The sequence below is a fragment of the Salmo salar genome, chromosome ssa14 (assembly GCF_905237065.1).
Source record: "Salmo salar chromosome ssa14, Ssal_v3.1, whole genome shotgun sequence".
Classification (NCBI taxonomy): domain Eukaryota; kingdom Metazoa; phylum Chordata; class Actinopteri; order Salmoniformes; family Salmonidae; genus Salmo; species Salmo salar.
The window spans coordinates 39,608,470-39,634,699 of record NC_059455.1 but is presented as its reverse complement, the minus strand read 5'-3'; the positions used below and the strand labels follow the sequence as shown (position 1 = coordinate 39,634,699).

At 44.4% G+C, this 26,230-nt stretch overlaps 1 protein-coding gene across 2 annotated transcripts in view; it reads right to left on the bottom strand.

Annotated features, from left to right (window-relative positions):
• The window catches only part of LOC106569686 (neurocan core protein), a 127,811-nt gene that overhangs the window by 29,609 nt on the left and 71,972 nt on the right, over positions 1–26,230 (bottom strand). For both annotated transcript variants that reach the window (XM_014141247.2, XM_045694358.1), the window contains 10 exons: positions 25,582–25,800; positions 24,757–24,939; positions 20,225–20,399; positions 19,951–20,078; positions 13,995–14,309; positions 10,547–10,696; positions 10,362–10,451; positions 10,029–10,231; positions 9,735–9,888; positions 1,645–2,877 (listed from right to left, as the gene is read on the bottom strand). In XM_014141247.2, the coding sequence (XP_013996722.2) occupies positions 1,645–2,877; positions 9,735–9,888; positions 10,029–10,231; positions 10,362–10,451; positions 10,547–10,696; positions 13,995–14,309; positions 19,951–20,078; positions 20,225–20,399; positions 24,757–24,939; positions 25,582–25,800 (2,850 nt within the window). The remainder of the gene's footprint in view (positions 1–1,644; positions 2,878–9,734; positions 9,889–10,028; positions 10,232–10,361; positions 10,452–10,546; positions 10,697–13,994; positions 14,310–19,950; positions 20,079–20,224; positions 20,400–24,756; positions 24,940–25,581; positions 25,801–26,230) is intronic.

Sequence of the window (26,230 nt, the reverse complement as noted above, 5' to 3'; positions counted from 1 at the left end):
GTTCTGGAGCTCTGTTCACAAACACAAACAGACCCTACAGAGCCCAAGGATAGAAACACATTTAGACCCAAACAACTTATGAGAAAGCAAAAATATAACTATTTGACACACTGGAAAAAATAAACGCAAATTGGAATGCTATCTGGCCCTAAACAGAGAGTACACAGTGGCAGAATACCTGACCACTGTAACTGACCCCAAATCAAGAAAATCCTTGACTATGTACAGACTCAGTGAGCACAGCCTTGCTATTGAGAGAGGCCGCCATAGGCAGACCTGGCTCTTGAGAGAAGACAGGCTATGTGTCCACTGCCCACAAAATGAGGTGGAAACTGAGCTGCACTTCCTAACCTCCTGACAAATGTATGACCATATTAGAGACACATATTTCACTCAGATTACACAGATCCACAAAGAATTTAAAAACAAATCAAATTTTAATAAACTCCCATATCTATTGGGTAAAATACCACAGCGTGCAACCACAGTGTGCAAGATTTGTGACCAGTTGCCACAAGAAAAGGTCAACCAGTGAAGAACAAACACCATTGTAAATACAACCTATATTTATGTTTATTTATTTTCCCTTTTTTACTTTAACTATTTGCATATCGTTACAACACTGTCTATAGACATGATATGACATTGGAAATGTCTCTATTATTTTGGAATTTGTGAGTGTAATATTTAATGTTCACTTTTTATTGTTTATTTCACTTTTGTTTATTAATTTCACTTGCTTTGGCAATGTAAACATATGTTTCCTATGCCTATAAAGCCCTTTGAATGGAACTGAGAGAGAGCGAGAGAGAGAGAGAGAGAGAGAGAGAGAGAGAGAGAGAGAGAGAGACAGGGAGCGTGAGAGACCACCACTGTCCTATTAGTGAGACCCAGTCTTCCATGAGTTCCTCTATGCATTGTTTCTGTTTCTGTAGCGGGGCTGCTAATGTGAGGGATGGAAACAAGAGGCTAATACAGGTCGGTAAAATGGCACACTGCTCGCTTTCCCTCCAGAGGCTATCATCTCCATGAACAACACCACATAACATGTGCTATCAATGATATGCTTTTCTCTGGCATCTCTGTCAAAACGATTTACTGTTGTTAGCCACGATCTTTGGTTCTACATTTACGCATCAAATCTCAGCCTCTGATGAATATACAACATATCTACAACATGTTGACAACATCAACTGTTTCCAAGAGAGCAAAATAAATCACCACAGGAATGTGTGATGCAGCAGGAATGCCTAAGAGGAAGCAGGAAATATGGTGCACCAGCTACAAGCCCCATACACAATCAGGTGAGAAACAGCTCTGGAGAGATCAGAGGACTATCTATGGAAGCATGACCACCTTCCTATTCCCTAGTGGGAGTACATACAGGATGGGTCTGGTATGAGGATTCCTGTAGGTCGGAAGGCAACACGCTATTATCTCGGAATTGAAAAACACATTGAATAACAGCACCGAGGAAACAACCGTGGGGATTGTACAGAGATCGCCGTGACTGAGGCCCTGATGGAGAGAAATGAATGAATATGATGCTAGTGTTTTCTTCAGCTTTGTGTGCAAATCTTTGGATTAAAAATGAAATGAAATTTGTTAGATTTATTTATTAACTGACAGACAGACAGGACTTACCAGCTGAGTCCAGAGTTCCGTTGCTTTGGTTGAATCCGGCACCTCTGCCACCTTCCTCGTCCACGTTGCTAGGCAACCCAGAGCCGAGCGAGTGAGACAAGGCTGTCTCCTCCTCCACTGGTGGTTCGGAGGGCACCTCCAGGGGCTCTCTCTCCGGCCCCTCGCCACCCCGCTCTCCAGCTCTCTCCGTGGGGACCCAGGATACGGACGGAGATGCCACCCCGGAGCTGCCCTTGCTGACTGAGGCTGAGGGTGGAGGGGCTGGAGTTCCAGCACCTGCTCTGGATGGAAGGGAAGAGTCTCTGCTGTCTGACCCAGCTGTGGAGCTGCTGACTGGGGGTTGGGTTGTGCTGCCACTGGCTCGTGACTGGTTCTTCCTCATGGTTCTGTTGTTGGATGGAGGGACCTTGAGTTTGGGTTTGGTTGTTCCAACGGGGATACCGGTAAACTGGATCTCCCCTCTGGCCTCGTTGGAGGCCCCCAGGGCACTCCCTTCCTCCTCTTTCACCATCGCTGTCCCGCTCTCAGCGGTGGCTATACCATCTGCTCTAGTGGTACTAGTGGTAACCTCTTCCATTCTCCTATCACCCGGCTGGGGTGAGGTCACACCTGTTGATGGGGTTACTTGGACCCATGTCTCCCTTATGGGCTGAGTAGGGTCTGGGATATCCTCCCTCCCTCCAGTGGTGGAGGTGGAGGCAGAGAACTGGATCTCTGTGGCCGGGGTAGAGGTGAGCAGGGCAGGGGAGGCTGATGGCTCACCAGGGGAGGATGACGGCTCACCAGCGGAGGAAGACGGCTCACCAGCGGAGGACGATGGCTCACCAGCGGAGGAAGACGGCTCACCAGCGGAGGACGATGGCTCACCAGCGGAGGAAGACGGCTCACCAGCGGAGGACGATGGCTCACCAGCGGAGGAAGACGGCACACCAGGGGAGGACGACGGCACACCAGGGGAGGACGAAGGCTCACCAGGGGAGGACGAAGGCTCACCAGGGGAGGACGAAGGCTCACCAGGGGAGGACGACGGCTCACCAGGGGAGGACGACGGCACACCAGGGGAGGACAAAGGCTCACCAGCGGAGGACGAAGGCTCACCAGTGGAGGACGACGGCTCACCAGAAGAGGACGATGGCTCACCAGTGAAGGATGACGGCTCACCAGTGGGTGGTGTATCATCTAGGTCCCCCAGTCCTGAGCCATCCCACCACCCACCACCCCATGAGGATAAACCTGAAAAGGGAAGAGAGGGAAGAGGTTAGATGCGGCAGTGGGATATGGAAAGAGGGAGAGAGAAGGAATGAAGGCGAAAGGAGTGAGAAAAGGGAAGGGACAGAGATGCCCACACCCCATATACAGTGAGGGAAAAAAGTATTTGATCCCCAGATGATTTTGTACGTTTGCCCACTGACAAAGAAATGATCAGTCTATAATTTTAATGGTAGGTTTATTTGAACAGTGAGAGACAGAATAACAACAAAAAAATCCTGAAAAACGCATGTCAAAAATGTTATAAATTGATTTGAATTTTAATGAGGGAAATAAGTATTTGACCCCCTCTCAAACAGAAAGATTTCTGGCTCCCAGGTGTCTTTTGTACAGGTAACGAGCTGAGATTAGGAGAACACTCTTAAAGGGAGTGCTCCTAATCTCAGCTTGTTACCTGTATAAAAGACACCTGTCCACAGAAGCAATCAATCAATCAGATTCCAAACTCTCCAACATGGCCAAGACCAAAGAGCTCTCCAAGGATGTCAGGGAAAAGATTGTAGACCTACACAAGGCTGGAATGGGCTACAAGACTATCGCCAAGCAGCTTGGTGAGAAGGTGACAACAGTTGGTGCGATTATTCGCAAATGGAAGAAACACAAAAGAACTGTCAATCTCCCTCGGCCTGGGGCTCCATGCAAGATCTCACCTCGTGGAGTTGCAATGATCATGAGAACGGTGAGGAATCAGCCCAGAACTACACTGGAGGATCTTGTCAATGATCTCAAGGCAGCTGGGACCATAGTCACCAAGAAAACAATTGGTAACGCAAGGTCCCCCTGCTCAAGAAAGCACATATACATGCCCGTCTGAAGTTTGCCAATGAACATTTGAATGATTCAGAGGACAACTGGGTGAAAGTGTTGTGGTCAGGTGAGACCAAAATGGAGCTCTTTGGCATCAACTCAACTCGCCGTGTTTGGAGGAGGAGGAATGCTGCCTATGACCCCAAGAACACCATCCCCACCGTCAAACATGGAGGTGGAAACATTATGCTTTGGGGGTGTTTTTCTGCTAAGGGGACAGGACAACTTCACCGCATCAAAGGGACGATGGACTGGGCCATGTACCGTCAAATCTTGGGTGAGAACCTCCTTCCCTCAGCCAGGGCATTGAAAATGGGTCGTGGATGGGTATTCCAGCATGACAATGACCCAGAACACACGGCCAAGGCAACAAAGGAGTGGCTCAAGAAGAAGCACATTAAGGTCCTGGAGTGGCCTAGCCAGCCTCCAGACCTTAATCCCATAGAAAATCTGTGGAGGGAGCTGAAGGTTCGAGTTGCCAAACTTCAGCCTCGAAACCTTAATGACTTGGAGAAGATCTGCAAAGAGGAGTGGGACAAAATCCCTCCTGAGATGTGTGCAAACCTGGTGGCCAAGTACAAGAAACGTCTGACCTCTGTGATTGCCAACAAGAGTTTTGCCACCAAGTACTAAGTCATGTTTTGCAGAGGGGTGAAATACTTATTTCCCTCATTAAAATGCAAATCATTTTATAACATTTTTGACATGCGTTTTTCTGGATTTTTTTGTTGTTATTCTGTCTCTCACTGTTCAAATAAACCTACCATTAAAATTATAGACTGATCATTTCTTTGTCAGTGGGCAAACGTACAAAATCAGCAGGGGATCAAATACTTTTTTCCCTCACTGTAGCCCCCCTCAGATCAGACCTATGCCCCTCCTGCCCACCCCATGCCCCACACTCCTGCAAGAGGGCCGCAACATGAAAGACACACATACGCCCAGGCCATGAGCAGGCAAACAGGTCCAACGCCCATTCTTACACAAGTCCAAGTCAATGGCATATACCAGATGCTCAGCAGGCTCCGCTCACACTTACTGGTCTGAGGCCAAACCACACGACTAACAACGTTGGACACTTTATGGAACACAAAGCCTTAACTATCTCATCCTGGAATATCCAAGGCCTGAGGTCATCTGCTTTTGGCCTAAAGAGCATGAACCTGGACCTCACCAAATAACTTAGAAATACAGACATTGTCATCCTACAAGAAACACGGTATAGAGGAGATGGATCCACTGGTTACCCTCTAGGTTACAGAGAGCTGGTAGTCCCATCCACCAAACTGACAGGTGGGTGGTATAGAGGAGATGGACCCAGTGGTTGCCCTCTAGGTTACAGAGAGCTGGTGGTCCCATCCACCAAACTGACAGGTGGGTGGTATAGAGGAGATGGACCCACTGGTTGCCCTCTAGGTTACAGAGAGCTGGTGGTCCCATCCACCAAACTGACAGGTGGGTGGTATAGAGGAGATGGACCCACTGGTTGCCCTCTAGGTTACAGAGAGCTGGTAGTCCCATCCACCAAACTGACAGGTGGGTGGTATAGAGGAGATGGACCCACTGGTTGCCCTCTAGGTTACAGAGAGCTGGTAGTCCCATCCACCAAACTGACAGGTGGGTGGTATAGAGGAGATGGACCCACTGGTTACCCTCTAGGTTACAGAGAGCTGGTAGTCCCATCCACCAAACTGACAGGTGGGTGGTATAGAGGAGATGGACCCACTGGTTACCCTCTAGGTTACAGAGAGCTGGTAGTCCCATCCACCAAACTGACAGGTGGGTGGTATAGAGGAGATGGACCCACTGGTTACCCTCTAGGTTACAGAGAGCTGGTAGTCCCATCCACCAAACTGACAGGTGGGTGGTATAGAGGAGATGGACCCACTGGTTGCCCTCTAGGTTACAGAGAGCTGGTGGTCCCATCCACCAAACTGACAGGTGGGTGGTATAGAGGAGATGGACCCACTGGTTACCCTCTAGGTTACAGAGAGCTGGTAGTCCCATCCACCAAACTGACAGGTGGGTGGTATAGAGGAGATGGACCCACTGGTTGCCCTCTGGGTTACAGAGAGCTGGTGGTCCCATCCACCAAACTGACAGGTGGGTGGCATAGAAGAGATGGACCCACTGGTTACCCTCTAGGTTTCAGAGAGCTGGTAGTCCCATCCACCAAACTGACAGGTGGGTGGTATAGAGGAGATGGACCCACTGGTTTCCCTCTAGGTTACAGAGAGCTGGTAGTCCCATCCACCAAACTGACAGGTGGGTGGTATAGAGGAGATGGACCCACTGGTTACCCTCTAGGTTACAGAGAGCTGGTGGTCCCATCCACCAAACTGACAGGTGGGTGGTATAGAGGAGATGGACCCACTGGTTACCCTCTAGGTTTCAGAGAGCTGGTAGTCCCATCCACCAAACTGACAGGTGGGTGGTATAGAGGAGATGGACCCACTGGTTTCCCTCTAGGTTACAGAGAGCTGGTAGTCCCATCCACCAAAGGAACATTGTACATTTGGCTTGAAATTCAAAAGGAAATTATTTGAACAGAGAAAAATGTCCTCCTGTGTGCTACCTATATCCCTCCACTAGAATTCCCATACTTTAATGAAGACAGCTTCTCCATCCTGGAGGGGGAAATCAACAATTTCCAGGCCCAGGGACATGTAATAGTCTGTGGTGACCTAAATGCCAGAACTGGACAAGAGCCTGACACCCTCAGCACACAGGGGGACAAACACCTACCTGGAGGTGACAGCAATCCCTCCGCCATATACGCCTCTAGACACAACTATGACAACATAACCAACAAAAATGGGTCACAACTCCTGCAGCTCTGTCACACGCTGGGCATGTATATAGACAATGGTAGATTTAGCGGGGACTCCTACAGTAGGTACACCTATAACTCATCTCTTGGCAGTAGTACTGTAGACTACTTATCACTGACCTCAACCCAGAGTCTCTCAGAGAGTTCACAGTCAGCCCACCTACACCCCTATCAGATCACAGCAAAATCCCAGTCTACTTGAGCAGAGCCATCCTCAATCATGAGGCATCAAAGCCAAAGGAACTGAATAATATTAACAAATACTATAGATGGAAGGAAAGCAGTGGAGAAAGCTACCATAAAACAATGAGGCAACAACAAATTCAATCCCTTTTAGACAACTTCCTGGACAAAATGTTTTACTATAATAGTGAAGGTGTAAACTTGGCAGTAGAAAACCTAAACAGTATATTTGACCTCTCAGCTTCCCTATCAAATAAAAAAATGTCAAGCAGACAACCTAAGAAAATTAACAACAATGACAAATGGTTTGATGAAGAATGCAAAAACCTAAGACAGAAATTGAGAAACCTATCCAACCAAAAACATGGAGACCCAGAAAACCTGAGCCTACGCCTTCAGTATGGTGAATCGCGAAAACAATACAGAAATACACTACAGAAAAAGAAGGAACAGCACGTCAGAAATCAGCTCAATGTAATGTAAGAATCCATAGAATCTAACCCATTTAACCCACTCTGGCATCTTCCCCAATATTTGTAACCAAGGACTGATCACCCCAATCCACAAAATTGGGGACAGATTTGACTCCAATAACTACTTTGGGATATAAGTCAACAGCAACCTTGGGTAAATCCTCTGCATTATCATTAACAGCAGACTCATACATTTCCTCAGCGATAACAATGTAACTGAGCAAATGTCAAATTGGCTTTTTACCAAATTACCGTAAGACAGATTTCAAAAAAGCTTTTGACTCAATTTGGCATGAGGGTCTGCTATAAAAATGTATGGAAAGTGGGGTTGGGGGACATTATAAAATACACAAACAACAAGTGTGAGGTTAAAATTGGCAAAAAACACACACCTTTCTATCCACATGGCCATGAGGTGAGACAGGGATGCAGCTTAAGCCCCACCCTCTTCAACATAAATATCAACGAATTGGCAAGGGCACTAGAACAGTCTGCAGCACCCGGCCTCACCCTACTAGAATCTGAAGTCAAATGTCTACTATTTGCTGATGATCTGGTGCTTCTGTCCCAAAACAAGGAGGCCCCACAGCAGCACCTAGATATTTTGCACAGACTCTGCAAGACGAGCACTGACAGTAAATGTCAGTAAGACAAAAATAATGGTGTTCCAAAAATGGTCCAGTTGCCAGGACCAGAAATTCAAATTCCATCTAGACACAGTTGCCCTAGAGCACACAAAAAAACGATATAAACCTCAGCTTAAACATCAGCGCCACAGGTAACTTCCACAAAGCTGTGAACAAGCTGAGAGACAAGGAAAGAAGTGAATTCTATGGCATCAAAAGGAACACAAAATGTAACATACCAATTAGGATCTGGCAAAAAATACTTTAATTAGTTATAGAACCCATTGCCCTTTCTGGTTGTAAGGTCTGGGGTCCGCTCACCAACCAAGATTTCACAACATGAGACAAACACCAAATTGAGACTGCATGCAGAATTTTGCAAAAATATCCTTCGTATACAACGTAAAGCGCCAAATAATGCATGCAGAGCAGAGTTAGGCCGACACCCGCTAATTATCAAAATCCAGAAAAGAGCCGTTAAATTCTACAACCACCTAAAAGGAAGTGATTCCCAAACCTTCCATAACAAAGCCATCACCTACAGAGAGATGAACCTGGAGAAGAGCCCCCTAAGCAAGCTGGTCCTGGGGCTCTGTTCACAAACACAAACACTCCCCACAGAGCCCCAGGACAACAACACAATTAGACCCAATCAAATCATGAGAAAACAAAAAGATAATTACTTGACAAATTGGAAAGAATTAACAAAAAACAGCGCAAACTAGAATGCTATTTGGCCCTAAACAGAGAGTACACAATAGCCGAATACCTGACCACTGTGACTGATCCAAACTTAAGGAAAGATTTGACTTTGTAAAGTCTCAGTGAGCATAGCATGCTATTGAGAAAGGCCGCCGTAGGCAGACCTGGCTCTCAAGAGAAGACGGGCTCTGTGCACACTGCCCACAAAATGAGGTGGAAATTGAGCTGCACTTCCTAACATCCTGCCAAATGTATGACCATATTAGAGACACATACAGTGGCTTGTGAAAGTATTCACCCCCCCTTGGCATTTTTCCTAATTTGTTGCCTTACAACCTAAAATTAAAATAGTTTTTGGGGGGTTTGTATCATTTGATTAACACAACATGGCTACCACTTTGAAGATGCAAAATATGTTTTATTGTGAAACAAACAAGAAATAAGACAAAAACAGAAAACTTGAGCGTGCATAACTATTCACTTTTGGAACGTTTGTGAGTGTAATGTTTACTGTTCATTTTTTTTATTGTTTAGTATCTATTTCACTTGCTTTGGCAATGTACACATATGTTTCACATGCCAATAAAACACTTTGAATTAAATTGAAAGAGAGAGCGAGTGAGAGAGCAAGAGCGAGTGAGAGAGAGAGAGAGAGAGAGAGAGAGAGAGAGAGAGAGAGAGAGAGAGAGAGAGAGAGAGAGAGAGAGAGAGAGAGAGAGAGAGATACCGACCACAGGAGCTGGAAAGAAACCCTTTATTAGAATAATGAAATAATGCAGAAAATCAATGTCTAAGGTTCCCTTCTCTGTTAAACATTTATGCCTGTGGGTTGAAAGGGGCCAGAGAACATATCTGTATTAATGAAGCCTAGACTACTGAAAAGGCCGTCCTTATTGAATTACCACCCAGACAGTTTTTAACCCAGACAAACATTCACACCCACTCACAAACACACTCTCTCTTTCTCTCTCATGTTCACTGTGTTCCTCTGTAGCTCAGTTGGTAGAGTGTGGCTCTTGCAACATCAGGATAGTGGGTTCAATTCCCTGGCCCACCCGTATGTAAAATGTATACACGTGTGACTGTAAGTTGCTTTGGATAAAAGATCTTTAGTCTTTTGCAAAAAATCTAAATGATGATACATTACTCTGTAGCTGTAAATCTCAGTATCCCAACCAAAATAAAGAAATAAGCACTAACCTGGAGCAGGAGAGCCGGTGGGTACAGCCACACTGTCTGTCAGAGTCCCTGCTGCACTTCCCTTTCTCTCCCCCTCTGGACTGTCTGTTCCTGGGGTACCTTCTGCCAGGTAGTTCCACGGCTTCCACATGGACTTCACTATCTTGGCCATCACCTTTAGACAAAGGCCACCATACACCCAATACAATGAATATACTGTACAGTAAACAATACTAGGGCCAAAAACGTGCCAATATGCCAAAGTACTTGATGATTCAATACTTGTAATAAACGGATGTGGTAAAACTGACCAACCTTTCTGTGAGCTGGGGTCGAGGGTGATAGTTCTTCCTGAGTGGTAGTACTTGAGTTGGGGCTGGGTGTAGCTGGAGGTCTGAGGAAAGCTCCAGAGTCAGGGTCCATGTCTCCCAGGTCTCCCCAGGCTAGTGAGCTCTCTCCTGGGCTCAGCTGCAGGGTGACATACCCCTCAGAGGACTCTGAGGACCAGGGATCTGTGGCTGAGAAGACAAACATGCTGAATTACAGTAACAATAAACAACCAAAACAACCAGTAACTTTGGTCAAAAGTAGTGATCTATATGGTTACAGTAATAGGGTGTTATTTAAGTTGCAAATAATGTTTCTTACAAGAGTGGGCCTCTTCCTCCAGATCAACCAATCCGGTCCAGTTTGAAGGTGTGAGGTCATCAGATGGTGAAAGGTTACGGCTCTCTGTGACTACGGGAGAGAGAGGAGGATTATTGATAGAATCAGAATAGAATAGAAAAATAGAACAGAAAAACATGAATCTATCCATTCATCTCCAAACCCACCAGTGGTCGGTGTGCTGCTGGTGGTCTCAGTAGCCAGGGCAGGACTGTCTGTTCCCAGGTTGTCCGAGTGGCTGGAGCCGGCCAGCTGGCTCCAAGGCTTCCACAAAGATGTGTAGATCCTAGAGATGGGGCCTGGCTTCTTCACGTTCCCTGTGAGGCACAATGAGAGTCAATGAATGACTAATTCAGTCCAGCTTCATTCTGAATGATTAATTCAGTGCAGCTTCATTCTGAATGATTCATTTAGTTCAGCTTCATTCTGAATGATTAATTCAGTGCAGTTTCAATCTGAATGATTCATTTAGTGCAGTTTCAATCTGAATGATACATTTAGTGCAGCTTCATTCTGAATGATTAATTTAGTTCAGCTTCATTCTGAATGATTAATTCAGTGCAGTTTCAATCTGAATGATTCCTTTAGTTCCGCTTCATTCTGAATGATTCATTTAGTTCAGCTTCAATCTGAATGATTTATTTTGTGTAGCTTCATTCTGAATGATTCATTTAGCTCAGCTTCAATCTGAATGATTTATTTAGTGTAGCTTCATTCTGAATGATTCATTTAGCTCAGCTTCAATCTGAATGATTTATTTAGTGCAGCTTCATTCTGAATGATTCATTTAGTGCAGCTTCATTCTGAATGATTAATTCAGTCCAGCTTCAAACTAAATAATGGAAACACATTCCTCATGCTTTAGCTCAAGGAGAAAGCAGACAGATGTCCAAGTTAAATCACATGCCAGTAAACATACGATGAGACCATAAGGAATTGTAAAGTATGCATGCACAGGAGAAGCTAAAAGCCTATGAATGAACAATGACCAAGAATGTACAGACAGTATTTACAATAAATTCATGTCTAATAAGGAATAATCTCTCTCCTCCTTCTCTCACTAAAGCCCTCTTTCACTTCCTAGAAGTATATCCAGCAGTACCCTTCTAAAAACGAGACAGGTTAAAGGCCCAATGCAGCCATTTTTATCTTAATATCAAATCATTTCTGGGATATAACTAAGTATCTTACTGTGATAGTTTTCAATTAAAATGGTCAAAAAGAAACAAAAAAATAGCTTCTTAGCAAAGGGCAATTTTTCCAGCAAGAATTTTGCTAGGACTGTCTGGGAGTGGGCTGAGTGGGGAGGGGAAAACTGAAAACTAGCTGTTATTGGCAGAGAGTTTTGGAACTCTCTTTCTTCAAATCAGAAGAAAGAGAGTTTATTGGTCACGTACACAGTTTAGCAGGTGTTATAGCGGTGCAGTGAAATGCTTATGTTGCTAGCTCATAACAATGCAGTCAAATGTCTATTAACTAATTCATTAACTAATTAACTGCCTGGTGATGTCACCAGGCAGTTACAGGCAAAAACTCCATCCCACCAAAACAGGCTGAAATTTCAGGAGGTCTTTTTAAACAGCTGTTAAACTAAAAGGGCATTATCATAATTTACACAAAGTGTCGAAATACATATAAAACACAGGAAAAGCATGTTTTTGACTGCACTGTGCCTTTTACATCATCAAGAACAAAACCCATGTTGCTATCGTTACGTCCATGAAAACGCATGTCATGGTGGGCAAAAGTGTAGTCATGGTTACTTCACAAGAAATCAATTTGAATGACATGAGCTAAACTACTTCTATGCTTGCTTCGAGACAAATAACACTGAAACATGCATGAGAGCACCAGCTGTTCTGGAAGACTGTGTGACCACGCTCTCCGCAGCCGATGTGAGTAAGACCTTTAAACAGATCAACATTCACAAGGCCGCAGGGCCAGACGGATTACCAGGATGTGTACTGCGAGCATGCACTGACCAACTGGCAAGTATCTTCACTGACATTTTCAACCTCTTCCTGCCCAAGTTTGTAAACCAACATGTTTCAAGTAGACCACCATAGTGCCTGTGCCCAAGAACACTAAGGTAACCTGCCTAAACAACTACCGACCTGTAGCATTCACATCTGTAGCCATGAAGTGCTTCGAAAGGCTGGTCATGGCTCTCATCAACACCATTATCCCAGAAACCCTAGACCCACTCCAATTTACATACCGCCCCAACAGATCCACAGATGATGAAATCTCTATTGCACTCCACTCTGCCCTTTCCCACCTGGACAAAAGGAACACCTATGTGAGAATGCTATTCACTGAATAGCTCAGCGTTCAACCCCATAGTGCCCTCAAAGCTCATCAATAAGCTAAGGACCCTGGGACTAAACACCTCCCTCTGCAACTGGATCCTGGACTTCCTGACGGGCCAGGTGGTAAAGGTAGGTAACATCACATCCGCCACGCTGATCCTCAACACAGGGGTGCGTGTCCCCCTCCTGTACTCCCTGTTCACTCATGACTGCACAGCCAGGCACGACTCCAACACCATCATTAAGTTTGCCGATGACACAACAGTAGTAGGCCCGATCACTGACAACGACGAGACAGCCTATAGAGAGAAGGTCGAAGACCTGGCCGTATGGTGCCAGGACAACACCCTCTCCCTCAATGTGATCAAGACAAAGGAGATGATTGTGGACTACAAGAAAAATAGGACTGCTCGGCCTCCGACCTGAAGGCACTACAGAGGGTAGTGCGAACGGCCCAGTACATCACTGGGGCCAAGCTTCCTGCCATCCAGGACCTCTATACCAGGCGGTGTCAGAGGAAGGCACAAAAAAATTCAAAGACTCGAGCCACCCTAGTCATAGACTGTTCTCTCTGCTACCGCACGGCAAGCGGTACCGGAGCGCCAAGTCTAGGTCCAAGAGGCTTCTAAACAGCTTCTACCCCCAAGCCATAATTTTTTAAAATTGTACCTTTATGTAACTAGGGAAGCCAGTTAAGAACAAATTCTTATTTACAATGACAGCCTAGGAACAGTGGGTTAACTGCCTTGTTCAGGGGCAGAACGACTGATTTTTACCTTGTCAGCTCTGGGATTCAATCTAGCAACCTTTCAGTTACTAGCCCAACGCTCTAACCACTAGGCTACCTGCCGAACACCTAATCAAATGGCTACCCAGACTATTTACATTGACCCCTCCCCCAAACACTTTTACACTGCTGCTACTCTTTGTTGTTATCATCTATGCATAGTCACTTTAATAACTCTACCTACATGTACATATTACCTCAACTAAGCGGTGCCCCCCGCACATTGACTCTGTACCGGTACCCCCTGTATATAGTCTCGCTATTGTTATTTTACTGCTGCTCTTCAATTACTTGTTACTATTATTTCTTATTCATATCCATATTTTTTTATAACTTGAATTGTTGGTTAGGGGCTCTTAAGTAAGCATTTCACTGTAAGGTTTACACATGTTGTATTCTGCACATGTGACAAACACAATTTGATTTGATTTGATTTGACAAGGTGATTCAGTAGAGATGGTCCGGTCATCATAGCTACACCTTGATCACTTGGAATCCAGATCTGGACTTCATTCTCACCTCTGTAGCAATAGGCGTCATAGAGTGGTATGGCGTCCGTAGCATTGGCTGATACGCTGCTGGTTGTGGTTCCATTGGTGTTGGGTACAACGGTCCGGACCCCTGGCTGGTCCCCTCCACAGCCCTGCCTGGGCTGGGTGATAGGGTAGCGGACACTGCCGTCAGAGAGCCAGCCTGGAGCACAGACGTCCAGCCCTGTCCTCCAGGCCAGGTAGAGCTGTCCCACCGTGGCTAACTGTCCCCCCAGGGAGACGCAGCGTTCTGAGGCAGAGGACAGAGACAGACGCCCTGGGACCCAGGAATGAAATACCTCACCTGGACAGAGAGAGACAGAGAGACAGAGAGAGAGAGAGAGAGAGAGAGAGAGAGAGAGAGAGAGATAGAGAGAGAGAGAGATAGAGAGATTACCGAACTGGCATGGAGGGCACGTGCCCTGATAACATATGAACATGTCAGTTGTGGACCCCCTGGAAGTCCCCCCCCCACAGAGGATAGCATCATGAACACGGCGGTTGAAGGCCCCCTTGAGGTCGGGGCCCTCCCCCAGATAGCATATGAACACATCAGTTGATGTTCTCTCAGACTCATGGCAAAATGTATAGAATAGCTTGAGATTAGCTATACAACTGCACATATATCTGTCTGCCCCATGGCAAAATGTGTAGAATTGCAGGAAATTCACTGTAAAGATATCCTACAGTGATTGTTGAAATGTTCCTGTTAAAAAGTGTATATCCCAAGTAAAAATACAGCAAAATACACACACTAAAGGATAGAAAAACATGTTTTGAACAAAATAGTGTTCTTTAGACACAACTGCAAACTTCAAGGAGAAAGACATTCAAAGAGTTGGTCAGATGGAGTTGGTCTGATGGTGTTGGTCTGATGGTGTTGGTCTGATGGAGTTGGTCTGATGGTGTTGGTCTGATGGTGTTGGTCTGATGGTGTTGGTCAGATGGTGTTGGTCAGATGGAGTTGGTCAGATGGTGTTGGTCAGATGGAGTTGGTCTGATGGTGTTGGTCTGATGGTGTTGGTCAGATGGTGTTGGTCAGATGGTGTTGGTCTGATGGTGTTGGTCAGATGGAGTTGGTCTGATGGTGTTGGTCTGATGGTGTTGGTCTGATGGTGTTGGTCTGATGGTGTTGGTCTGATGGTGTTGGTCTGATGGTGTTGGTCTGATGGTGTTGGTCGTTTGGTCTGATGGTGTTGGTCTGATGGTGTTGGTCAGATGGAGTTGGTCTGATGGTGTTGGTCTGATGGTGTTGGTCTGATGGTGTTGGTCTGATGGTGTTGGTCAGATGGAGTTGGTCTGATGGTGTTGGTCTGATGGAGTTGGTCTGATGGTGTTGGTCTGATGGTGTTGGTCTGATGGTGTTGGTCTGATGGTGTTGGTCTGATGGTGTTGGTCTGATGGTGTTGGTCTGATGGAGTTGGTCTGATGGTGTTGGTCTGATGGTGTTGGTCTGATGGAGTTGGTCTGATGGTGTTGGTCAGATGGAGTTGGTCTGATGGAGTTGGTCTGATGGTGTTGGTCTGATGGTGTTGGTCTGATGGTGTTGGTGGTGTTGGTCTGATGGAGTTGGTCTGATGGAGTTGGTCAGATGGAGTTGGTCTGATGGTGTTGGTCTGATGGTGTTGGTCTGATGGAGTTGGTCTGATGGTGTTGGTCTGATGGTGTTGGTCTGATGGAGTTGGTCAGATGGTGTTGGTCAGATGGTGTTGGTCTGATGGTGTTGGTCTGATGGTGTTGGTCTGATGGTGTTGGTCTGATGGTGTTGGTCTGATGGAGTTGGTCAGATGGTGTTGGTCTGATGGAGTTGGTCTGATGGTGTTGGTCTGATGGTGTTGGTCTGATGGAGTTGGTCAGATGGAGTTGGTCTGATGGGAAGTTGTGATGTCATCAGCCTATTGAGAACAAAAGAGGAAAAGCCACCCCTCACTTGTGCTTTGTCATGACTGACCTGGACCACCTATTGAGATGATGGTTAAGTAAATCAGGTGTTAAATTAGGTGAAAAGGAGACTGGAGTGCTACTTTACAGTTTTTTACAATCACTTTGGCACTAATTTCAGAACCTTGATGTCATTTTTCAAAACTCTAGACACAAAACTCACAACCGATGATCAAAATGAATCAACATTTTTCAAAACTCAACACTTTTTCCAATTGCTTGGATACAATACACATATAGCTCAGATCATTTGTTCATTGAACTAAAATCACCTGTTCAAAATGACACAACTTAACATAAAAGTACTACCATTTCAAAATGCACTTCACACATCTGAGATGACTGTCTATTCATTTCATTACAATGATCTAACTATCAATTGATTCAACTGCTCAAAATGATAGTAACTGTTGCATTGCTCTTAATGCATAGTTTTATGGAAACTGACAAACAATATTCCATGTTTAGATCATGAAAGGTTCAGGATAATGAGATCCATTGACACCAATTACCATGGAACATCAACCAATTGGACTACATTATCTATGGATGTAATATTTCATCATCATTCTTTATAAGACACTGTTTCTATGGTCCCATGTACCACTTTTCCAGACCATGTTTTCAGATTTGACATTATTGTACTCTCACCACTCTATTAGGTACACCTATCTAGTACTGGGTAGGACCCCCTTTTGCCTCCACAGCAGCCTGCACACCACTGTTTTAAACGACTGTTATTTGAGCATTTGTGGCCTTTCTGTTAGCTTGAATGAGTCTGGACATTCTCCTTTGACCTCTCTCATTAATAAGGTGTTTTTGCCCACTGAACTGCCTCTCACTGAATGTGTTTTGTTTATCGCACCATTCTCTGTAAACTCTAGAGACTGTAGTGCGTAAAAATCCCAGGAGGGCAGCTGTTTCTGAGATGCTGGAACCACCATGCGTGGCACGAACAATCATACCACGGTCAAAGTTGCTTAGATTATTCATCTTGCCTGTTCTAATGTTTGGTAGAACAACAACAACTAAATCTCTCTACTCTATATACTCTATATATTGAGTTGCAGGCAGGCACATTATTTGCTGTTCGAAGGAGCAGCCTATTTGCGTTAACACGCAGGTGTACCTAATAAAGTGTATGTATGCAGGCCCTTGTAATTGCTTTTGTGGTCAAAGGAATAGCAGGGGACAAGCACCCCTTCTGAGAGGTGGTCGTGGGCCTCGTTTGAGAGGTGTGGGGAAACGTGGTAGAGGACAAGGCCATGGACCAAGACAGCGGCAGCAACAGCAAAGAGTGTCCAATGAAATCCGAGCAATAGTTGTAGACCATGTGGTAAATCATGGCATGACAATGACTGAGGCAGCTACAATGATTCAACCAAACCTCAGAAGATCAACCGTGGCCTCAATCATCAGAACTTTCCTCAATGAGAACCGGTAAATCTTCAGCATGCACTAAACATTAGGCTACTCTCAATTGTCAAATGACTGTATACTGCATGCCAATGTGTACCACAGAGTAGGTGATGTGACTAAATGTGTTCTTATTGTAATTTTCCCTGCAGAATTGAGACTAGGCCAAATAGGGGAGGCAGAGGCAAAATTCTGACTGACCAGCAAGAGCGGGCTGTGGTCAATTTGGTTCGGGCCAGAAATGATATTCGCCTTACAGAAATTCGACAACACATCTTGGACAATGACGACATGTTCAACAATGTGGAAGCCATAAGTTTGCTGACTATTCCACGCATGCTGAAAAGGCACCAGGTGTCTCTAAAACAGCTATACCGTGTGCCTTTAGAAAGAAATGCAGACAGAGTGAAGCAACTGAGGACTGAGTATGTTCAGGTATGTTCAGTTTCAAAATGCCTGTTGTGAAAAATTCTACATCATTGTAATCAGTAAATCTCTTTCCAAAATGTATTTTTAGAGGGTGATGGAGATGGATGCTGATAAAAACCATCACAAATTCCTCTTTCTGAGCGCGGCAAGCTTCAACCTGGCCAAGACAACGAGGAGAGGTCGGAATTTCATTGGCCAGCGGGCAACCGTCCAAGTACCTGGACAACGTGGGTCCAACATCACCATGTGTGTGGCTATATCGGAAGATGGTGTGGTGGGACGCAGACCTTGTATTGGATCATATAATGCAGCTCTCCTTGTAACCTTCCTTGATGAGCTAAATCAGGTCTGATGACGTGACCTATGTCATTGTGTGGGATAATGTCAGGTTCCACCATGCTCAAATGGTGCAAGCATGGTTTCAGGCCCATCCACAATTTACCACCCTGTACTTACCCCCATACGCTCCTTTCCTTAACCCGATTGAGGAATTTTTCTCCACATGGAGGTATGAGGTATATGATAGGCACCTTCACGAACAAGCCACCTTTCTCCAGGCCATGGATTCACCATGCAATGACATCACGGCAGACCAGTGTCAGGCCTGGATTCACCATGCAATGACAACACAGCAGACCAGTGTCAGCCTGGATTCACCATGCAATGACATCACAGCAGACCAGTGTCAGCCTGGATTCACCATGCAATGACAACACAGCAGACCAGTGTCAGGCCTGGATTCACCATGCAATAACAACACAGCAGACCAGTGTCAGGCCTGGATTCACCATGCAATGACAACACAGCAGACCAGTGTCAGGCCTGGATTCACCATGCAATGACAACACGGCAGACCAGTGTCAGGCCTGGATTCACCATGCAATGACATCACGGCAGACCAGTGTCAGGCCTGGATTCACCATGCAATGACAACACAGCAGACCAGTGTCAGGCCTGGATTCACCATGCAATGACAACACAGCAGACCAGTGTCAGGCCTGGATTCACCATGCAATGACAACACAGCAGACCAGTGTCAGGCCTGGATTCACCATGCAATGACAACACAGCAGACCAGTGTCAGGCCTGGATTCACCATGCAATGACAACACGGCAGACCAGTGTCAGGCCTGGATTCACCATGCAATGACAACACGGCAGACCAGTGTCAGGCCTGGATTCACCATGCAATGACAACACAGCAGACCAGTGTCAGGCCTGGATTCACCATGCCCGAAGATTATTCCCCAGATGTTTGGCTAATGAAAATATCCACTGTGATGTGGATAAGAACCTGTGGCCAAATCCACAAGACAGGGTTGATGGAAATATAGAAGTACAGTAATCAATTCTTTGTTCTGGTTCTTACAGTAAGCCAGGTGAGGAACACTGCAGTTGACGTTAATTATTTTTGCTTTGATTCAAAGAAACTTATGTTGTGATTTTATATTATTTCTTAAAATGTCAGATTTTGATCAATTACTCCACTGTGCCTGTAGTATTCTCTCTACTAGTCCTTTTACAGTGCAGTTGACGTTTTACTGTATTTTTTTTTGTGTAGCAAATTATTTTTACTAGTCCATTTACAGTGATGTATTTACATGTAGTACCATAATTAAACATGTATCACATATTTTGTACACCAATATTTAATGATTGTACGAACAACTACACAGTGAAACTATCGGTATCTTGTGTGTGGGTGATCTAAACTAATGTTCCTATGGTATTTCATGATAAATTAGTTATTTGAACCAATGATTCTGCAAGTGCAAGGTTTCTTTAAAGATATGAATACACAATGCAATGTTTTGAACATTGGACAGCCTGTGTTACAAGTGATGACCATTTTGAGTTTTGTGTCTAGAAAAATGACCACAAGGTTCTGAAATTAGTGCCAAAGTGATTGTAAAAAACTGTAAATTAGCAATTCATTTTCTCAATCTCATGGCAAACCCCCTGTCCTCGCCCCGTCCCCGCCCCAAAAAGTATAATAATCCGGATGGAGGGGAGACCACTGAAGGTAGGAGCCCCGAGGCATAGATTTGGTAGTCCAGCCCTGCGATCAGAAGTGGAAGTGAGATGTTTGTGTGTATCTGTGTGTGCATGTGTGTGTGCATGTGTGTGTGTGTGTGTGTTTGTGTGTGTGTGTGTCTTACCCTCCAGTTCCCTGCTGAAACAGTAGACATCGAACAGCTCATTAGCGTCTCTTTTCCCATAATTCCTCACACCAGATGAGTATTCCTGGTGTCCATAGCAACCAAGCTCTGGTGACTGGATAGGATAGCTATGGAGATAGTATTATTAGGATCAGAGCCAGAGGAAACTAGCCTGCACCCCAATGTTAAAACTATCAAACAATGGTTGTCCTCCAAACAGAATGTAGTCTGAGTATTTTAAAAAGTGTGTGTGTGTGTGTGTGTGTGTCCTCACCGGACAGTCTGGTCGGAGAGCCATCCGGCAGCACAGTTGGAGTAACCGTCATGGAACGCTGCCCACAGCTGGTTGGGCGTGGCGATGAGGGCGGAGTTCTCCTGACAGGCCCACTTAGCGTCATCAAATGAGAGGGCGTAACGGTCGCTAGGAGACCAGTAATGGAATACCACACCTGAGGAGAGAGACACCGAGGTGAGGTGACAGACAGACACATTCTCTCTCTCTCGCCTTTCTCTATCTGTCTCTCTCTCTGCCTCTCTTTTTCTGCCTCTCTCTCTCTCTATGCTTCTCTCTCTGCCTCTCTCTCTCTGCCTCTCTCTCTCTCTCTCTGCCTCTCTCTCTCTCCCTCTCTCTCTCTGCCTCTCTCTCTCTGCCTCTCTCTCTCTGCCTCTCAATTCAATTCAAGGGGCTTTATTGGCAGGGGAAACATACGTTAACATTGCCAAAGCAAGTGAAATAGATGATATACAAAAGTGTTGACACATATCTCACGGTAGTTATTGGGGTCAAATTTCTCTCTAATTTTGTCCATTGGGGTGATCAGTCCTTGGTTCCAAATATTGGGTAATATACCAGAGCTGAGGATGATGTTAAAGAGTTTAAGTATAGCTAATTGGAATTTGAGGTCTGTATATTTCATCATTTCATTTAGGATACCATCAACCCCACAGGCCTTTTTGGGTTGGAGGGTTTGTATTTCGTCCTGTAGTTCATTCAATGTAATTGGAGAATCCAGTGGGTTCTGTTAGTCTTTCATAGTTGATTCTAAGATTCATATTTGATCATGTATATGTTTTTGCAGTATGTTCTTTGTTATAGAGCCAAAAAGATTGGAGAAGTGCTTTATTCCTTCTTTTTCCGTAGTGTATTTCTGTATTGTTTAAGTGATTCACCATTGTGAAGTCTCTCTCTGTCTGTCTCTCTGTCTCTCTCTCTCTCCCTCTCTTTCTCTCTCTCTCTCTTGCTTGCTATTTCTCAATCTCTCTATCTCTCTCTTGCTCGCTCTCTCTCTTTCGCTCTCTCTCTTTATCTCTCTCTTTATCTCTCAACCCCTCCCCATTCTATTTTCTTTCTTGATCAACACCACCCGGACACACACATACAGTAACTGTATTCACAAAAAATAAACAAGTACACTATTCACATGGGGCTGTTTTAGCAGCGTTCCTGTATGAAACAGCCACACACAGGTTTGTGTTGCGATGCCAAGTGTGTCCTTGTCTCAGCCAAACAGATGGGAGCTTGTACAAGCAATTAAATCATTAGGATGTTAATTCACTCATGAAGGTCACCCAATGAAATGTTACTCTCCATGTGGCAGTGTAAGACACTAAATGAGATGCTAATATCAACATTGGAATGTAGCCACAATGTTACAGTATGTGGAGTATTTTCTAAGCAGGAGATGTGTTCTCACTTATGATCATTCCTCTGCACTAACAAATTCAAATTTATCAGCATGGAAAGGGTTACCACATACATTGCCAAAGGAAACACATAGACACATATCAAATCAATGATGACGCAGATATATAATAATAATAATAACACTAGGAAAAATAATAATACTCAATGAGTAGTAACATTTAACAGGACACTTCAGTAAGGACAATGATGCAATAGTACATACTATTATATATTTTTTAAAAGTAGGGCTATATCATGCACATCAGATGCAGTATATACAGTGGAAGTCAGAAGTTTACATACACCTTAGCCAAATACATTTAAACTCAGTTTTTCACAATTCCTGACATTTAATCCTAGTAAAAATTCCCTGTCTTAGGTCAGTTAGGATCACTACTTTATTTTAAGAATGTGAAATGTCAGAATAATAGTAGAGAGAATGATTTATTTCAGCTTTTATTTTTTTCATCACATTCCCAGTGGGTCAGAAGTTTACATACACTCAATTAGTATTTTGCAGCATTGCCTTTAAATTGTTTAACTTGGGTCAAATGTTTCGGGTAGCCTTCCACAAGCTTCCCACAATAAGTTGGGTGAATTTTGACCCATTCCTCCTAACAGAGCTGGTGTAACTGAGTCAGGTTTGTAGGCCTCCTTGCTCACACACGCCTTTTCAGTTCTGCCCACAAATTTTATATAGGGTTGAGGTCAGGGCTTTGTGATGGCCACTCCAATACCTTGACTTTGTTGTCCTTAAGCCATTTTGCCACAACTTTGGAAGTATGCTTGGGGTCATTGTCCATTTGGAAGACCCATTTGCGACCAAGCTTTAACTTCCTGACTGATGTCTTGAGATGTTGCTTCAATATATCCACATAATTTTCCTACCTCATGATGCCATCTATTTTGTGAAGTGCACCAGTCCTTCCTGCAGCAAGGCACCCCCACAACGTGATGCTGCCACCCCCGTGCCTCACGGTTGGGATGGTGTACTTCGGCTTGCAAGCCTCCCCCTTTTTCCTCCAAACATAACGATGGTCATTATGGCCAAACAGTTCTATTTTTGTTTCATCAGACCAGAGGACATTTCTCCAAAAAGTACAATCTTTGTCCCCATGTGCAGTTGCAAACCGTAGTCTGGCTTTTTTATGCCGGTTTTGGAGCAGTGGCTTCTTCCTTGCTGAGCGGCCTTTCAGGTTATGACGATATAGGACTCGTTTTACTGTGGATATAGATACTTTTGTACCTGTTTCCTCCAGCATCTTCACAAGGTCCTTTGCTGTTGTTCCGGGATTGAGTTGCACTTTTCGCACCAAAGTACATTCAACTCTAGGAGACAGAACGCGTCTCCTTCCTGGGCGGTATGACGCTGCGTGGTCCCATGGTGTTTATACTTGCGTACTATTGTTTGTACAGATGAACGTGGTACCTTCAGGTGGTTGGAAATTGCTTCCAAGGATGAACCAGACTTGTGGAGGTCTACAATGTTTTTTCTGAGGTCTTGGCTGATTTCTTTTGATTTTCCCATGATGTCAAGCAAACAGGCACTGAGTTTATCTCAGACTGGCCAATAGAAAGAAAAGATTAAGATGGGCAAAAGAACACAGACACTGGACAGAGGAACTCTGCCTAGAAGGCCAGCATCCCGGAGTCGCCTCTTCACTGATGACGTTGAGACTGGTGTTTTGCGGGTACTATTTTATGAAGCTACCTGTTGAGGACTTGTGAGGTGTCTGTTTCTCAAACTTGATACTCTAATGTACTTGTCCTCTTGCTCAGTTGTGCACCGGGGCCTCCCGCTTCTCTTTCTGTTCTGGTTAGAGCCAGTTTGCGCTGTTCTGTGAAGGGAGTAGTACACAGCGTTGTACGACATCTTCAGTTTCTTGGCAGTTTCTCGCATGGATAAGCCTTCATTTCTCAGAACAAGAATAGACTGATGAGGTTCAGAAGAAAGTGCTTTGTTTCTGGCCATTTTGAGCCTGTAATCGAACCTACAAATGCTGACGCTCCAGATACTCAACTAGTCTAAAGAAGGCCTGTTGTATTGCTTCTTTAATCAGGACAACAGTTTTCAGCTGTGCTAACATAATTGCAAAATGGTTTTCTAATGATCAATCAGCCTCTTAAAATTATAAACTTGGATTAGCTAACACAACGTGCCATTGGAACACAGGAGTGATGGTTGCTGATAATGGGCCTCTGTACGCCTATGAAGATATTCCATTTAAAAAATCTGCCGTTTCAAACTACAATAGTCATTTACAACATTAACAATGTCTATACTGTATTTCTGATCAATTTGCATGTTATTTTAATGGACAAAAAATGTGCTTTTCTTTCAAAAACAGGGACATTTCTAAGAGACTCCAAACTTTTGTACGGTATGTTTATATAAACATTACTACATCTGATGTTCATGATATAGCCCTACTTTTAGATGATTATAAAAATAGACTGTTTGACAAGCCAATAGGTTTATTTAGAACAGATCAATCGGAAACCAGCTGTGTGTTTTTAGCTGCATTTCATGGAAGAGCAGTCACAGCCACAGGCCAGTTGTCATTGGTATTCAATCCATGCACTTAATTACAGTGTTACGGACTATTAGCCTGTTAATATGAACCCATAATGAAAATACAAACAGAAGCAGAGTGTAATATTGGGAGGCAAACTCCAAATGTAATACATTTCAACTCTATATCTGACATGGTACAGGTGTCTTCTTTTTTAAGCCCATAACCATGTGTGTGAGGTGTAGACTTTTTTCAAAGTAGATTTGTTTAAGACCCCCAAGAATCTGCCCTGATATAGTAAAAGGTTGTCAAGTAAATGGTCACAATTTCCCACTGCGGTGTCTCAGATGTCATTAACGAGCATTTAAAGGGACAAATAGGTTTTTAATCCACAGGATGGATTAATTTAGTTTACAGACATCTTCACAAAATAAATATTTTCAGAAGTATTGATAAAGTCTACTCCAAGGTTGTAGTAATTTACAAAAGAAACAAAAGAATTCACAGACAATACTTATTATAATTGTTCAGAACAATCAAGATGTGTTGTATTGTGTGGGGAAAGAAGGTACCTCACCTTCTGAATCACACCAGCTATAAACCACTCACCTGTGACCACAAGGGGCACTATGTCTCGCTCGTAGTCATCTACAACCACAATCTGGCAGTGGTAGGTGCCTGTGTCGTTGCTACGGAGGCCTGAGATCTCCATGGTAGCATTTAGGTTGTTAGCAGCATATCCAAGCAACCTGACCTGGCCAGCGAAAGCCTTATTCACCTTCACCATATCACCTTTGGAAAATAATGAAAAATAAAACAATTTCTATGAAAGTGTATAGACCTTTTCAACTGTCAAAACAATAACCCTTTAATCATTTTGTCATAACAAATGAAGCGTCTGACAAACAGCCAAATATGGCATGTTTAAGTCCATGTTGATTGAAACTAATATCATTGAATCACTAGCTTTAATCTAAAAGAAGCAGGACCATCCTTAATAAAGCCTTTTCCCACAGTCAAATTACCTAGTGGCCTCATGGGTGGAATGTTATTCATTGTAATAAGTTCATAATTAATAAACATTCTTTTTTTTTAAACGCCGAAAGATTTCAGTATTATGTGATGTATATAAAGTGTAACATTAGGATGAAAACTCAAAATGTAATACATTTCAACTTTATATCTGACATGGTCCAGGTGTCTTCTTTCATTTCTAATCCCATAACCATGTGTGTGAGGTGTATAATCTTGTTTCAAAGCAGATTTGTATAAGACTACCAAAAAACGCTCTGTGTGAACCTGATTTACCCCACTGGAGTAAAAGGTTAAAGGAAGTGGATAAAACCGCTCAACACCGAACCCCATGGAGGAAGTTAGTGAATGACCTACGCTCCCCAAAGAGAAAAAGGGTTTAATTCAAGTTAGATGATTTACCCTTCGCTGAGAGAACAGTCTGCTCCTGTGGACCCCCCTCTCCACCCTGCGGTATCCAGGTTCGGGTCCACTGGATGTGGGGAGGCTGGCTGGAAGGGCTGAGCTCACTGGGCTGGTGGGTGAAGACACAGGGGAGGTGGGCGATGCCAGCCAGGGGCTCTCGTATGGTAGGGTGGGTGACTCTACGCATGTTTACTATGGAGGATGCCCCGCTCATACCTACAGAAAGGAGATACAGGAAGAATGACAGGGTCATGAGTTGAAGGAAGAAGGGAAAAAGAGAAAGAAGGAGAGGAAGTCTCAGAAATAGATTTTACTCCTATGGGTACATCTAATATGGCTGCCGGTCCACCCACCACAGAACATTTCTCTTGAATGGTATTTTCCCTTCTAGTAATTCTATTTCTATGGAAGGTCCTCAGCGTTCTGTCAGTACAGGAGGAAGGGTTAGTGTGACAAGGACATGTTCTGTCAGTACAGGAGGAAGGGTTAGTGTGACAAGGACATGTTCTGTCAGTACAGGAGGAAGGGCTAGTGTGACAAGGACATGTTCTGTCAGTACAGGAGGAAGGGTTAGTGTGACAAGGACATGTTCTGTCAGTACAGGAGGAAGGGTTAGTGTGACAAGGACATGTTCTGTCAGTACAGG